At 44.5% G+C, this 13,791-nt stretch overlaps 1 protein-coding gene across 2 annotated transcripts in view; it reads right to left on the reverse strand.

Annotated features, from left to right (window-relative positions):
• Window positions 1-13,142, reverse strand: part of LOC146386290 (nidogen-1-like) — a 34,651-nt gene extending 21,509 nt beyond the window's left edge. Inside the window, exons 1-4 of one of the 2 annotated variants that reach the window (XR_014800571.1) lie at window positions 12,838-13,142; window positions 3,349-3,651; window positions 2,594-2,817; window positions 19-590 (exon numbers count right to left, since the gene is read on the reverse strand). Coding sequence is in view for 1 of the 2 variants with exons in the window: in XM_084932380.1 (XP_084788506.1) it covers window positions 19-590; window positions 2,594-2,817; window positions 3,349-3,651; window positions 12,838-13,050 (1,312 nt within the window). In the remaining variant the exon portion in view is untranslated. The remainder of the gene's footprint in view (window positions 1-18; window positions 591-2,593; window positions 2,818-3,348; window positions 3,652-12,837) is intronic. The other variant, XM_084932380.1, reaches the window with a different exon arrangement.
• Window positions 13,143-13,791: the final 649 nt, after the last annotated feature.

Raw genomic sequence — 13,791 nt, forward strand, 5'->3', positions numbered from 1 at the left:
CCTGTTATTGAAATCTACCGTTCACATCCAAATCTTCATCGACCACAACGATCTGAGGATGCTGTGGCGCTGAACGCGGTGGTGCTGGTACGTGCCGCTGTTGCAGCTTCTCTGTAGTGTATCTGGGTTCACTGGGCGCCGGAGTGGTGTGTCTTGGTTGCAAAGTCTCAGAGGTGGTGTATCTGGTTTCAGTCTCATGTTGCTCGGTTGGATGTATTCGTTGAATTGTCCCAGTGCTGGTGGGTGCTGGTGCAATAGTGTCTGATTCCACAAAGTGTGGCTCCTGAGTTTTCAGCGTTGTGTTTCCTGGTGTGACGGTTTCTGGATAACCGGTTTGGAAGCTGCTGGGGGTCTCAGATGGCTGCTCATGCTTTTCCTCTGGTACTGTTCCAGCTGTCCCCTGGGTTGTATAGGTCAAGAAGTCCACCCCCACATGATCACCAGTCTGTGTTGGTAACATGGTCACAGGAGGCTCAGTAACACCCTCATTCTCAGGAGAGCTAGTCACTTTCCCCGGTTCGATCTCAACGAAGAACGGGGAGGATCCAATCTTGTACACCCAAACTCCACTCTGTGCTGCGTTGGTCTTTCTGGTTGGATAAAGAATAACATGAAATGTTTCTAAAGTGGACGACAGTGAAAATCAAACTAATGAAGTGGAAACTAGAAATGACAGACAGCATTTCTAAGATGTGTTGTCGCAAAAGATGTCAGTCCAGAATGCTGCAGCAAGGCTTTTAACAAAGACATGAAAAAGAGAGCACCAGCTCATTACACTGGCTTCCAGTGCATTTCAGAATTCATTTTAAAATCCTGGTACTGACTTTTAAAGCTTTGAATCATGACGCTCCTGCCCATATTTCTGATCTCTTAGAAGCCCACGCTCCCTGAGATCATCTAATCTAAGGCTGTTGGTAGTTCCCCGAACACGTTTTAAAACCAGAGGTGATCTTTTAGAGCGGTGGCCCCAGGTTGTGGAACGCTCTCCCTCCATCTCTACGTTGCCTGGATTGTATTTATTCTTTTAAACGTCAGCTTAAGACTCATTTATTGAGACTGGCTTTTAATCAGATTTGTGCTGTATGTTTGATTGTACTGTTTTATATTATTGTGAAGCACTTTATCCTGTGAAGAGTGCTATACAAATCAATAAAGTAAAGTAAGTGTATTTCAGAACTTAATTACAAGGACTATTGGAACTTTGATTTTGCTTAAATAAAGTCTACAGCTCTGGGATGCACGCTCAATCATCCCTCAAATGGATTCTGTTCACGTCACTCTCAGCACATTGTTCCTTCAGTGGTGCTGGTTTCAGTCATTGTGCAGATGTCCTGTTTATATGGTTGGAAACCTGCAGTCAGCTGGATGATGATGAAACGTTTCTCCTACTGAAAACGTCCAGATGAAAAGAATCAACCTTTTGGGATTTGCTCTCTTCTTCGTTTTATTTTATTAAACGTTTGAGCTTCTACCCATCGGCCTCGACACATCGACGGGGTAGTGTCATCACCCTGGCGGGCGGGACATCCAACTTTGTGATAATTCAAGAAAGAGGCAATACAGGTGCTTGACACTGATACCACAGGTGCATCTACTAAAAGTCTCGGAAGATGAATCTCAGTGACATCATCCTCAAGGTCAGAGGTCGCCAGTATTTTTAAATATGAATTCATTGATTATCGAAAAAAAACAACTGATCCAAGCCATCTTGGCTCTATGTGAAAAAGTAACTGGCAGAACATCATCTGAAGAAATGTAGGCTTTCCTTACTGTTGTCAAGGTCAAAGGTCAACAATAAGAAAGAGACTGGGAAAGATGGCATCCATTAGAGAACTGAGGAGAAAACCACTGCTGACCAAAAGAAACACAAGAAACCTCTTGATTATCTCCAAAATGTTTGGGTAAATATGTGGACTGACAAGACAAAAGCCAAACTTTCTGGCAGGCTTGTGTCCGGTTACATCTGCTCCAAAACTAACAGCATTTCCTGAAAAGCTCATCGCACCAACAGTGTGATGGTCTGGGGCTGCCTGCTGCTTCAGGACCTGCTGTAATTGATGAATTCTGCTCTCTGCCAGAAAGTCCTGATGGAAAACATCCGATCATCGTTTACCGAAGCTCGAGCACATTTGGGTTTCGCAACAATGATGCAAAACACAGCAGCAAGTCCACCCGTGAATGGCTCCAAACAAAAAAACCTCAAAATGAAGGTTTTGAAGAGGCCTGATGAACGTCTGGACTTAAATCAGAGTGAGATGCTGTGCTATGACCTTAAGACCATGCTGAGAAACCCTCCATTGTGCCTCAATTCAAACAATCCTGCAAAGAGTTGGACTAATGATGTTTCAGACATCTGATTAAGGCGCCACAGCCATGATTCCTTTTTCACACACAGTAGGTTTGGACAGCTTCTTTAACAGGACTTTGGATTTACTCAGGTTTTCTGTGTCAAACATTAAAACTTGTTTGTTCTGAAACATTAAAGTGACAAATACACCAGGAAGGGAGCGAACACTTTATCACAGCACCATGTACAAACACAGACTTCATATTTTCAGTTCCACTATAGAAAAAACATCAGCAGCGGTCATACTTGGTAAGTTGGCTGATGGAGGCCTCGTCATCAGAGGTAATGTTGAAGTACAGCCCCTGTTTTTTCCAGAACCAGCCCACCAGGCCTTCGTTGAAGCAAGACTCGAGCAGCTTTCTTTCTCCTCCTATTGATGTGTAGAGAAACTGCAGGCCGTTCCTGGGGTACAAGAGGATGGCCCAGGCAGATGATGCTGTGTAGGCTACAACCAGCTGGAAGGTGATTCTCTGAAAGTGCAACATGTTTTTAAGAAGAAATTCCCATTTATATCCACACCTCTGCTTATTTTTCATTCTGGGTGGGTTTGTGTGTGTGTTTGCTCACTGTGTGTTTATACACCACTCTACATTTAATCATCACTTATATTCCACACCATGTCCTGTCTCTCCCATCATGGCCCCGCCCCTCCCTGAGCATGGAGGTTTCTTCCTGTTAAAAGGGAGTTTTTCCTTCCCACTGTGGCCAAAGTGCTGCTAATAGGGGGTCATATGATTGTTGGGTTTTTCTCTGTATGTATTATTGTAGGGTCTACCTTACAATATAAAGCGCCCTGAGGCGACTGTTGTTGTGATTTGGTGCTAATAAAACTGACTTAGACGGACACAGGGTAGAATGAGTGTTTATGCCGCAGAACTAAAAAATAATCCGTTTTTCTGCACTAAGGAAAATACTCTCAGAATAAATTAGTAAATAAAAGTATATAATATATATAAAAAATAAATACATACTATCTAATTGAGAGAAATTGAAATCCTCACCTTAGTGTCCAGTTGGTCTCCTCGTCCAGATGTCCCCTGGGCAGCCATGTTCTCCCAGGTAACAATGAAGGTGTTGGTGGGCTTCTCTACCTTACCATCTGGGAAACCCTGCCTGATGTGGTCAGCGGCTCGACCCAGGATATTGGGGGTGCTGTCGTGCCTGAAGTACACCTTGCCTTGTCCGTCACTGTTGTCCAGGTCTCCCAGAAGGACTGCAATCATTTTAAACTCACTGGGCATCTTCCCCAGGTATTTCTCCTCAGCGGGAGGCTCGGCAACAGCCACAAACCCATTGGTGTTGATCTGAAACAGGAGGATCAGGTTCTTTGGTTAATGAACAGACACCTCATATTTCATGTGAAATCACACAGTGCATTTATGCACCTCAGATTTTAGTAATTGTGAGAATGTATCATTTTATTTCAAGGTTAAATGTTTTTACCGCTGACCAATCTGGACATTTCCCACAATCCTGAGGTCTGAACTATAAATGTGGTCCAGTACTGTCTGATTAAATTTCACGAGGCAGTAACTGACGTGAGATAAAGTGAGGACTGTTGATGCTCCGTCATTATCATACGTTTCTCAAAGCTAAGACAAACAAACCCTGCGCTACAGTTATTCTAAGAATGATAACTTGGGATCATTTAAATGAATGATTTGCTTATTCAGCACAAACTGTAAGCAGAGTGCACAAAGTTCTCTTGCTGCTATTCTGCGCTCTGTCAGCTCCAGGAATTCCACACAAATAATTCCCATTCACTCAGAAAAGAAAGATCTCTTTAAGCTGGGCTACACTTTTCAGTCGCGCTATTCAGCTCCTGCTCAAACTGTACGATTGACTCGCAGGAGTGAGAAGTTCATAGGTCACGATGCAGGTCACACACTATACGGCCCGATGCTCTGATGCGACCTGAGTCACACTGTGCGTCCATAACATGAAGCTTATAACAGAAAATCTGTCGCTCGCTCTCCCTCTCTGTCTCTCACTCACACACACACACACCACCATCAACTTTGCTAAATTGCTAATGAAAAACATGATCAGGCAGCTGTGATTGAGCAGCAGTGTAGATCCAACTATTCACAGTTGTTGTGGTCGTGATGATTTTGTGAGGCCACATCGAAAAGGCTCGGATGAGCTCTCTACAAGTTGTGCCTCCATCGCTTGTGTCCGGATCACACGCTGCACTGCTGCTCCGTCTTTTTCACCGACGTTGTGTTTGCGCGTGCGCAGTGTGAGAAGCTGCGGTGACAGCCTCACGATGGTCCTCACGACCAAGCGATTGATGATCGGGAGCTGGTCGTGAGGCGTTAATCGCTTCTCGTTACCCCGCGTATACTACACGATGCACGACGCACGATGAAGGCCAAAATTGGGCCGATCGCCAAAACGGTCGCACGACTGAAAAATCGGCTCAAAATGGGCCAAAAATCGCAGAGTGTAAGCCCAGCATTAGCCCATCATTAGCCCATCATTAGCCCATCATTAGCCCAGCTTTAGCCCATCATTAGCCCAGCATTAGCCCATCATTAGCCCAGCTTTAGCCCAGCATTAGCCCATCATTAGCCCAGCATTAGCCCAGCTTTAGCCCAGCTTAAGCCCATCATTAGCCCATCATTAGCCCAGCATTAGCCCATCATTAGCCCAGCTTTAGCCCAGCATTAGCCCATCATTAGCCCAGCATTAGCCCATCATTAGCCCAGCTTTAGCCCAGCATTAGCCCATCATTAGCCCAGCTTTAGCCCAGCATTAGCCCAGCTTTAGCCCAGCATTAGCCCAGCTTAAGCCCAGCATTAGCCCAGCATTAGCCCAGCTTTAGCCCAGCATTAGCCCAGCATTAGCCCAGCTTAAGCCCAGCATTAGCCCAGCATTAGCCCAGCTTAAGCCCAGCATTAGCCCAGCTTAAGCCCAGCATTAGCCCAGCTTTAGCCCAGTTTAAGCCCATCATTAGCCCAGCATTAGCCCAGCTTTAGCCCAGCTTTAGCCCAGTTTAAGCCCAGCATTAGCCCAGCTTTAGCCCAGCTTAAGCCTGACTCGAATCGTGACCGTGTGAAGCCAGACCACCATGAACTGAGTGCAGTCTCCTTTCAAGGACAAGGCAGTAAATGCAGACAAAATAGCAAAAATACGTCATAATAATCAACTTCTTCAGTTCAGATAATGAGACAATCATTCATTTGTTTAGGTTTCAAAATATGAGCAATGCTGGTGACTGACGCAGGATTTCTACAACAGGAGATAAACCTAGAGGTGCCCCGCTGTGACTGAGCTTTAATGCGCATCATATGCCTTCTGCATATTATATGACAAGACATAGACAGAGAGAGGTATGCAAAGCAGTTTGTGCTCTAAGTTATTTGGTAATATTCATTTGTCAAACATCTAGTACACACTGCACGCTTCATATAAAGTTGTCCTGTTGCTCTGTGATTTTATCTCATTCTCACAGTTAAACCTTCCCAACCTCGTGTCTCACAGGCTGTTCATCATCTGTTCAGTGTCACAGATTCAGATTCTTTCCCAAACCTGATGATCAGTCACTAAACCACCGTCACCTTTAGCATTTTTAACAAAGTCAGACAAACCAGATCTGTCAGCTGTTTATCAAAGGCTTTACAAACATGCATCTTTCATGTGTCAGCCAGCATGCAGCCTGTTTCAGTGTTAGTTACTGTTCTTACTGTCCGGGAGGAACTTTGACCACATCATTTCCTTGGCACTGATAAAGTATTCTGATTCTGAGATGCTCACAGCTGATGATGTGCGACCCAAAAGGAAACTAATTCAGTTCAATTCAGTTTAATTTATACAGCACCAAATCACAACAACAGTCGCCTCAGGGCGCTTTATACTGTGAGGTAAAGACCCTACAGTAAAACAGAGAAAACCCAACAATCATATGACTCCCTATGAGCAAACACATGGCGACAGTGGAGAGGAAGAAACCTCCGGCAGAGCCAGGCTCAGGGAGGGGCAGCAATAACTGGTTGGGTATGAGTGGAGGACGAAGGCAGACTGTGGAAGAGCCAGATAAGAGCCTCACTTAGTGCAGAGAGCTGTCTGAACAGAAGAAGCACTGAGTGCATCGTGGGAAACACTCAGCAGCAAAACTAAGCAATCCAGAACTTTATCAGACATGAGAGGGAAAAGACTGCTGAACTTTTGGGTAATTACATTAAATGAAACTAAATCATGATGATTTTCATTCATGGTATTAGTCTTGTTTCTGATGTTATGGATTATTTTAATATTTAATCAACAAGCTGACAGTAAAAATCCCTCAAAAACACACTGACCTTGTCTGTTTTTACACACTCACTGCACCAGAAATAAACTGTACGAGTCGCTCATCATACCTCCATGTGTACCACACACACACACACACACTCCTAATGTCATCTTCATGTCCTGCTTTCATCTTTAACGTTTGAGCTAAAGCTGACACTAAATTTGTAGAAATCTCAGAGGTGTACAGCAAATATGTCCCCAACTATAATAAATCCTACCTGTGCTCTCTATACTCTGAAAGTAAATAACAGAGTAACACACCATTGATTAATGCTTCAATATTAAATATGATTACTACCGAAACACAGGCCCTTAAATAGTTAAATGATTACTTAAAAAGCCATCACCCGGCCGTCTTAGCTAATCATAGGCCCATCACCAACGTCCTTATATTTCCATAAATCATAAAAGAGGAGCTGTCAAACAGCTAACTGATCATCTGCACAGATAAAGGTCCCAAGTTCGACTCCCCCCTCTGACCTGTCAGTGTGGAGTTCACTCATGGCAGTGACATGGTCTCGTACTGTCACATTCCCAGTAAAGATTGATTTATTTTAACTGGAACATTTTGGGCTCCAGGTAGTTTTTCTACATCTTTATGCAGAAACAATCCAAAAACTAAGAATGAAAACTATCCATTTCTCTACTGCTTTGTGACCTCTGGGATTGAGATAACTGGAGCTGAGTCGAACCTAAATGTGTGTTTGTGAGCAAAGACATTCTTAGCTTTGAAGGTCACATAATCATCAAAGAACAGCAGAGACAAAACACATACTGAGCAGGCACGTCTGATATCTTTACAAGCAGCCAGCATCAAAAATGTTGAAAACATATCTGCAACCTTGAGATGAGACAGGAAGAGGAGAGGAAACATGAGACAAAGAGGAAAGCCACATTGCTCGAGTGCCTCTGTAAAGAGGGTCTCAGCAAAGTTATGTCTTCAGGGGAGCTTTGCCCCCACCCTCCCCCATCACACCCTCCTCCCAGAGACAGGCTTCCTTCAGAGAAATGCACGAGCGGCTCGAATGGCTGCTCTCCCAGCCGGTATCTGACACTGCAGAGCTGAAGAAGCTCCACCTTCATCACAGAGCAGACAGCAACACTAAACAAAGGAGCACGGCTGATGAGAAACTCTACCAACAACTGTGTGTGTCCAGTTCAATGAAATGTGCTTCATGCTCACTGGTTAGCTAACAGGGCTTAGTGTTAGCAGCAACCAACCAACCAACCCACTGATGTCATATTCCTGACTTTATTCTGATGTAAACACTGTAACTAAAAGCAATTTTTTAGGTGTTAAACCTGCATCAGTTTTTCCGCGGGGGCTTCATACATGTAGTTTTTTCATGCCCACTTTAATATGAGCAGTACACGATTTAATGTTTTTAAAAGCAGAGCGCCTGGACAGCAACTCTCTTAATAATTCGGATTTCATTTCTACTAGTGGAGCATTAAGGAAAATACTGGTAATTTTTTATTTAAAGATTATCATTTGTTCAATTCAATTTTATTTATATAGCGCCAAATCACAACAAAAGTCGCCTCAAGGCGCTTCATGGGTACTTGTAAGGCCTCTTTATCAGAATATTACAATTCTGCTCACAAAAACATTAAGAATTGAGATATTTTATGCAGTTTCCCTTTCTTACGTGTAGTGTACAGGATGATGGTGGAGGTAGTGTTTTTACTGGACACTGGTGATGCTGGTGCAAAAGTACTTATAGGGCCTGACACGTGCCCAGATGATCTACAGCCCCGGTAGAATAGAAAGCCTCACAGCTAGTAACGTCCTGATGTGTGGTGATTTCCTGAATCTACTAATGAACTTTGAGAAGACACCTCTCCTGACTTTAACACTATGCTATTTAAAAGCATGTCACGGACTTGCCAGTGTCAAGCATGTTGGTGGTAGCACTGTGCTCTGGGACTGGTTTGCTGCCACTGGTACACTGTGCAGTAACAGAATAATGAAGAAGAAGCACTATCTTCAAATTCCCCAACTTCACCTCAAATCAACAGTTAGACGATTGAAACTTGGACACAGTCGGGAACAACGATCCCAAGCACACAACACTGTTTTTGGAATGGATAAAGCAAGCTAGCATTAAGGTTCTGGAATGTCCCTCTGGACGCCCCCAAACTCGGGTCTTCTGCCCAGAAGACTCATCACATATCCGGGCTGAAATATGCAGAAGCTTGTTGATGGCTACACGTGCAACGTGCTAAGAGATGTTTAACCCAATATTAGTGGGGGTGTATGCATCTACTTGAGCCGTATATACACTTTTGACCCGGTTTGGATTAGCGAAACTCCAAATTTTAATCCAACTCAAGCATTTCAAAGTAATTAATGATGCTGTACAATCACTCCACCGTAGAAAACGAACAGTTCAAAGAAACTGACAATCACGCACATGATGAGTGTATGTATGTATGTAATCATTAGTGTATTAGCTAAAATCCTATGCCATATTGTACCAGTGTACACAAAATGCTACCTGTAGTGAGCACACCGCCTCTTCCAGGCTATACCAAGACATCTGCATCACCCGAACTACAGGACAAGACTGTTTTCGATGTGTGTTACACTGAGGCAAAGCCCAGCGATGGAAAATCAAGGGTGAAAATGGCTCTTCAAACTGTCACTGATAAAATGCTGCATTTATAATTTGCATCTCACTAATAAACCATTTGTTACATAAAGACAAGGCGAGCAAGGGATTAAACCGGCAGCTGCCTAGGTCTCATCATCGTAACAAGCGGTCAATGTTGGGCCAAAACACATGACCCAGCTGCTGCAGCCTTTGTAGAGCCTACGATGTAACCTAGCTAACTGTCCAATGCCGCTGTCAGCATTCATGCTTGTGTGTAATGATGTGTTCATGTGTGGTCCTCTCCCGGGGTTTCGTACGTGGTGCCAGCCAAGAGAAAAAATAAAACGCTGGGATTGTTTTTCCTTCTCGCTAGCTTTCACCTAAGCATGATATAGCATGTTCTGACTGAGAGATTTCTGAAAAATTCAAATGTACAGCTCTGCTATCACTTCCAACATAAATGAAGACAGAAAACTAAACAGCAGTGACGTTTGTAGGGTTACTGAAGTTGGGCTAGCTGCTATATAATGATGTGCTACGTGATCACTAGCGACACAGCTATGTTAGCATAAACGCAGTGAAGCTGGAGGATGAACGTTAACTTTTTACCACTCGATAAAAGTTAACGTGAAGGTTCCTGATGGTTAGAGACAAATGCAATCGCATGGCAGGAAGCTGTAAACGGGCCAAACTTCAGTCAGGAGAACAACTGAGATCATTCAGCCACAATACAGTGGCTGTAGCTTAGGTGGTGGAGCAGGTCATCTACTGATTGGAAGGTTGGTGGTTTGATTCCTGGCTTCCCCTAGTCTGCATGCCAAATATCCTTGGGCAAGATACTAACCCCAAATTGCTCTCCGATGCATCCATCGGAGTATGAGTGTGTGTGAATGTTAGCTATAAAGCACTTAGAAAAATGTGCGAATGGGTGAATGCACAAGTTGTGTAAAAAAGCGCTATATAAGAACCGGTCCATTTACAATACGAGGTTAGTCATTAATATACTGCAACGACATGGGAATAGGGCAGCTGTGAGAGGATTCAGCATTAATGAATCAATGGTACAGAAGTGGAGGAAGCAAGAAGAATGAGTTGAGTAAAGTTTTATCTGATTTTGTTTCACTTAATGCGCCTTATAATCCGGTGTGCCTTATGTATGAAAACAGACCCGTTCATCAACAGTGCGCCTGATGGTCCGAAAAACACGATATGTTGGATGGCACTGTGTGGAGCTGTTAAAAGCCTGGCTCAACATGCAGTACTGCATGTACTGTTTAAGGAGCTGTAGCAGTACCCCGGGCAAACTTGCCAGGACGTTGCTGACATCACACATGTCTGACCCCTGAGATCATCATTATCAGTGTGAGAACAACACAGGGAGGAAACACCCTGAGATGTGACATCTGGTTTGGGAGGACAAATGTGTCATTCTTCCATGTTCCAGATGTGCCGGCTCTCCAAAGAGCCTCCATTTACTGTCAAGGATCAAACTACAACCCAGATAACCTCCTCAGCAGCAAACACTGGAGCTGAGCCAGGAGACTGCATCTTGTGGTTTTCAACCCGGGCATCATATTAAATGTAAAGGACCCATAAACACTGGTGAAGCACAAAGCAGCAGGATATTACTCGCTCTGACACGCTACGGGGTGGGACTGGTGAAGGATAGATGGAGATGCTTGGAAAAGAGCTGGTGGGGGCCGACTACACACTTACTATTAGATCTTCACACTGAGCGAAACCCAGCAGCAGAGGCTGAGAGCAGCTTTTAGTTTCATGCTTTCACTCTGAAACTCTGTTAATACAAATTCATAATGTTTAAATGAGGAGACATGAACACACAACCTTTGGTTGATATTCTATCATCTGCATGAAAATGGAACAACCACAAAATCAGAGACTTTTCTCTGGAAGTGAGAAAACACGTCCTAACACAGCACATTTAAAAAAGGAATATAGTTTGGAAAGCACACCCGAGTTTAAATCTCCACCAGCACCTTGAAGCTTTTCCACTCGAGCCTCATGTCACCCACCCACTCGGACTCGACGTGGGTGGGTTCACTATCTCACCCAGTGACACACTGATGTGCAGACCGGCGTGGCCGGGGATCAAACCACAGCTCCTTAAAGCTCTTTGACTGTTAGCTTTACCTGTGGGTTCAACAGGAAACCAACATTCATAGATTTCCTGTCCTATATGCAAATAACTCGTTCTTCCCCCAGTAACAGCTCTGTGTCTGAAATAATGTGAAAAGACAGGAGTTTACTGGAGCTGGACCTTGACTGTGTCTCGTCAACTTCCTGTTGGGAGATGTGTGTGGTCTTTTTGTTTTAACAGGGGGATGGAAAGCAAACAGTTGTGGGACAGAAGAGCAGTCGACATGGATGCGTGAGGAGAGCGTTCAGCAGGTGTGCAAATCTGAGCACATCAGTCTAAAAGTGTGTGACAGAGCTCTGTGTGTCATCCACACTCTGACTGGACGTCTCTCTGTGGAGACGACTGCAGTAACATGCCTACAGTAAGCTACAGTCAGCAACTCTGACCATCGTGCTTTCTGAGCTATTTTGCCCCGCCCCCCAAAAAGCCACAAACGATATTGAGGCTGACACAGTCTATGACGTTTATGTACTCTGCACTGAGCTAATAATTAGTATTAAATATTTAATACTTACTTTGTTACTATGATACTATAGTTCCTGTCACAGTTGATTTGACCTGTTATAGAGTGAAATAATCTTTGATCAAACACTGAAGCTTTGGACACCAGCGAGCTGGGAGCAGCCTGGCTTTGCTCCAGACTTTAACTGTGTCAGCTCACATTTAAATTCACATATTCACAAAGAGTCGAGCACCTGTGTCACACTGAGCCAATCCAATCGCACACCTGTCTGTTCACACGACAAAACCTGAGATATGTCACACAAACCCACAAATCAAACAATGAAAGTCAGAAAGCAGCAGGAGGACGGACAAAGGTACAGCGCCAATAAAAAAGCTCATCAGGTGACAAACAGACAACGACTGCACTGAGAAAGGAGTTCACTCCTCAGGTAGGTGCGTGGAGCCTGAAACGAGGCAGAGCTGTATTTACAAAGTGAACTAAGTTTGAATCATGAAGAGTGAGAGAAAGACAGAGCTGAGTGTCCTGGAGCTGAACGAAAGGATGACGAGCTGTGAGACTTTACTGAAAAAGTCACTTAAACATGTGATCAGCGCCGAGAAAAAACGGAGGGTTATAAAGATGGAGGACATCCTCACCTCTCTGACCACACACCTCTGAAAGCAGTTCCCAGAAATGTTGCGCTAAACTTCAGCGTTCAGCCAACATGCGCACGCAGCGCACTGAACCTGACCATGAGCAGATCCTACAGGACACAAAACCTCACACCGACTTTACTTCAGCCCTCAGCTTTGTCCTTAGAAACTCTGATAAATCAGAAATGATTTCTCCCACTGAGACTCGCAGTCTTTACCAGCTTCACTTTGGTTTTTGATGGCTTTGAAAGGTGCCAAAAGCTGATTCTGGATTTTTTTTCTGCGTACTCCTCTTTTTACGAAGAAACTTTAACACATCATCATCATCCTCTAGATATGGCACTCACATAAACTGTGTCGTATTTTTCCTCCAAGTACACCAGTGACCTTTTCAGAGGCAGCTCGGCCGTGGAGTCGGAGCCGGGTGGCAGCTGCAGGTCTCCGGCTGCTTCTCCAAACTCATACAGCTCCTCCAGCTTCAGAGCCCGAGTCACAGCACCCAGACCCGCCAAGTACCAGCAGAGCCACCAGCAGAGTCGGGACACGGCCTTCATCTCCATCTTCACCTGAGGATTCCCACCGACCTACGAGCTGAGCGCAGCGGCGGAGTGACACCGGCGGGAGGACGGGCGCACGGATGGATGGATGGAGAGCGATGGGAGTGACGACCGCACAACTTCCGGTGACTTTTTCAAAATAACGTGAAGTAAAGCTAGAAGTTAGAACTTTTTAAAAGATAATTGTTTAAAAAACTGACTGAGGGACAGCTTTAGAAATGTGCGCCATCATTTTTTGCTTTTAGCCTTCACACGTGACGTGTTGTCTAAGTTGAACTTGTGTCTGTAAAATATAAGTTTGTCACACAGTGCTCCGTTGGTCCCATGCATCACTGCCATCTACCGAGCGCAGTCTGTAACTTCATACAACCACAATCGGACTCGGAAACCCGAGAAGATGATGAGCTGATTTGTGCTGCTGGGTCAGCAGGGAGTCAGGTGTGCAGCTACCTGAGGTGTTCCGGGGCCTGTGAGGGAATGAAGCTTGTGATGACGTCACTACAGCGTGCTGCTTTCATCACTGGCATAGGGTCTCTGACTCTGATATAAATGAAGACATTTGGTCTGAGTTGTTGGACCCCATGAAACGTTTACACAGAAGCATCGTCACAGGAGCCTTTTTTGAAAAAGGTCACAGATTCGAATCTGGTGTGAGGTGTGATGCAGGCAACATCCAATCAGCTGCAAAATATTTTTTAATCCTTCAACAGATTAATTTTCCTTACAAAGCCTGTATATAAAGGG

This window comes from Perissodus microlepis, chromosome 6, assembly GCF_051167445.1.
Source record: "Perissodus microlepis isolate ML-2025 ecotype Zambia chromosome 6, ASM5116744v1, whole genome shotgun sequence".
Taxonomy (NCBI): domain Eukaryota; kingdom Metazoa; phylum Chordata; class Actinopteri; order Cichliformes; family Cichlidae; genus Perissodus; species Perissodus microlepis.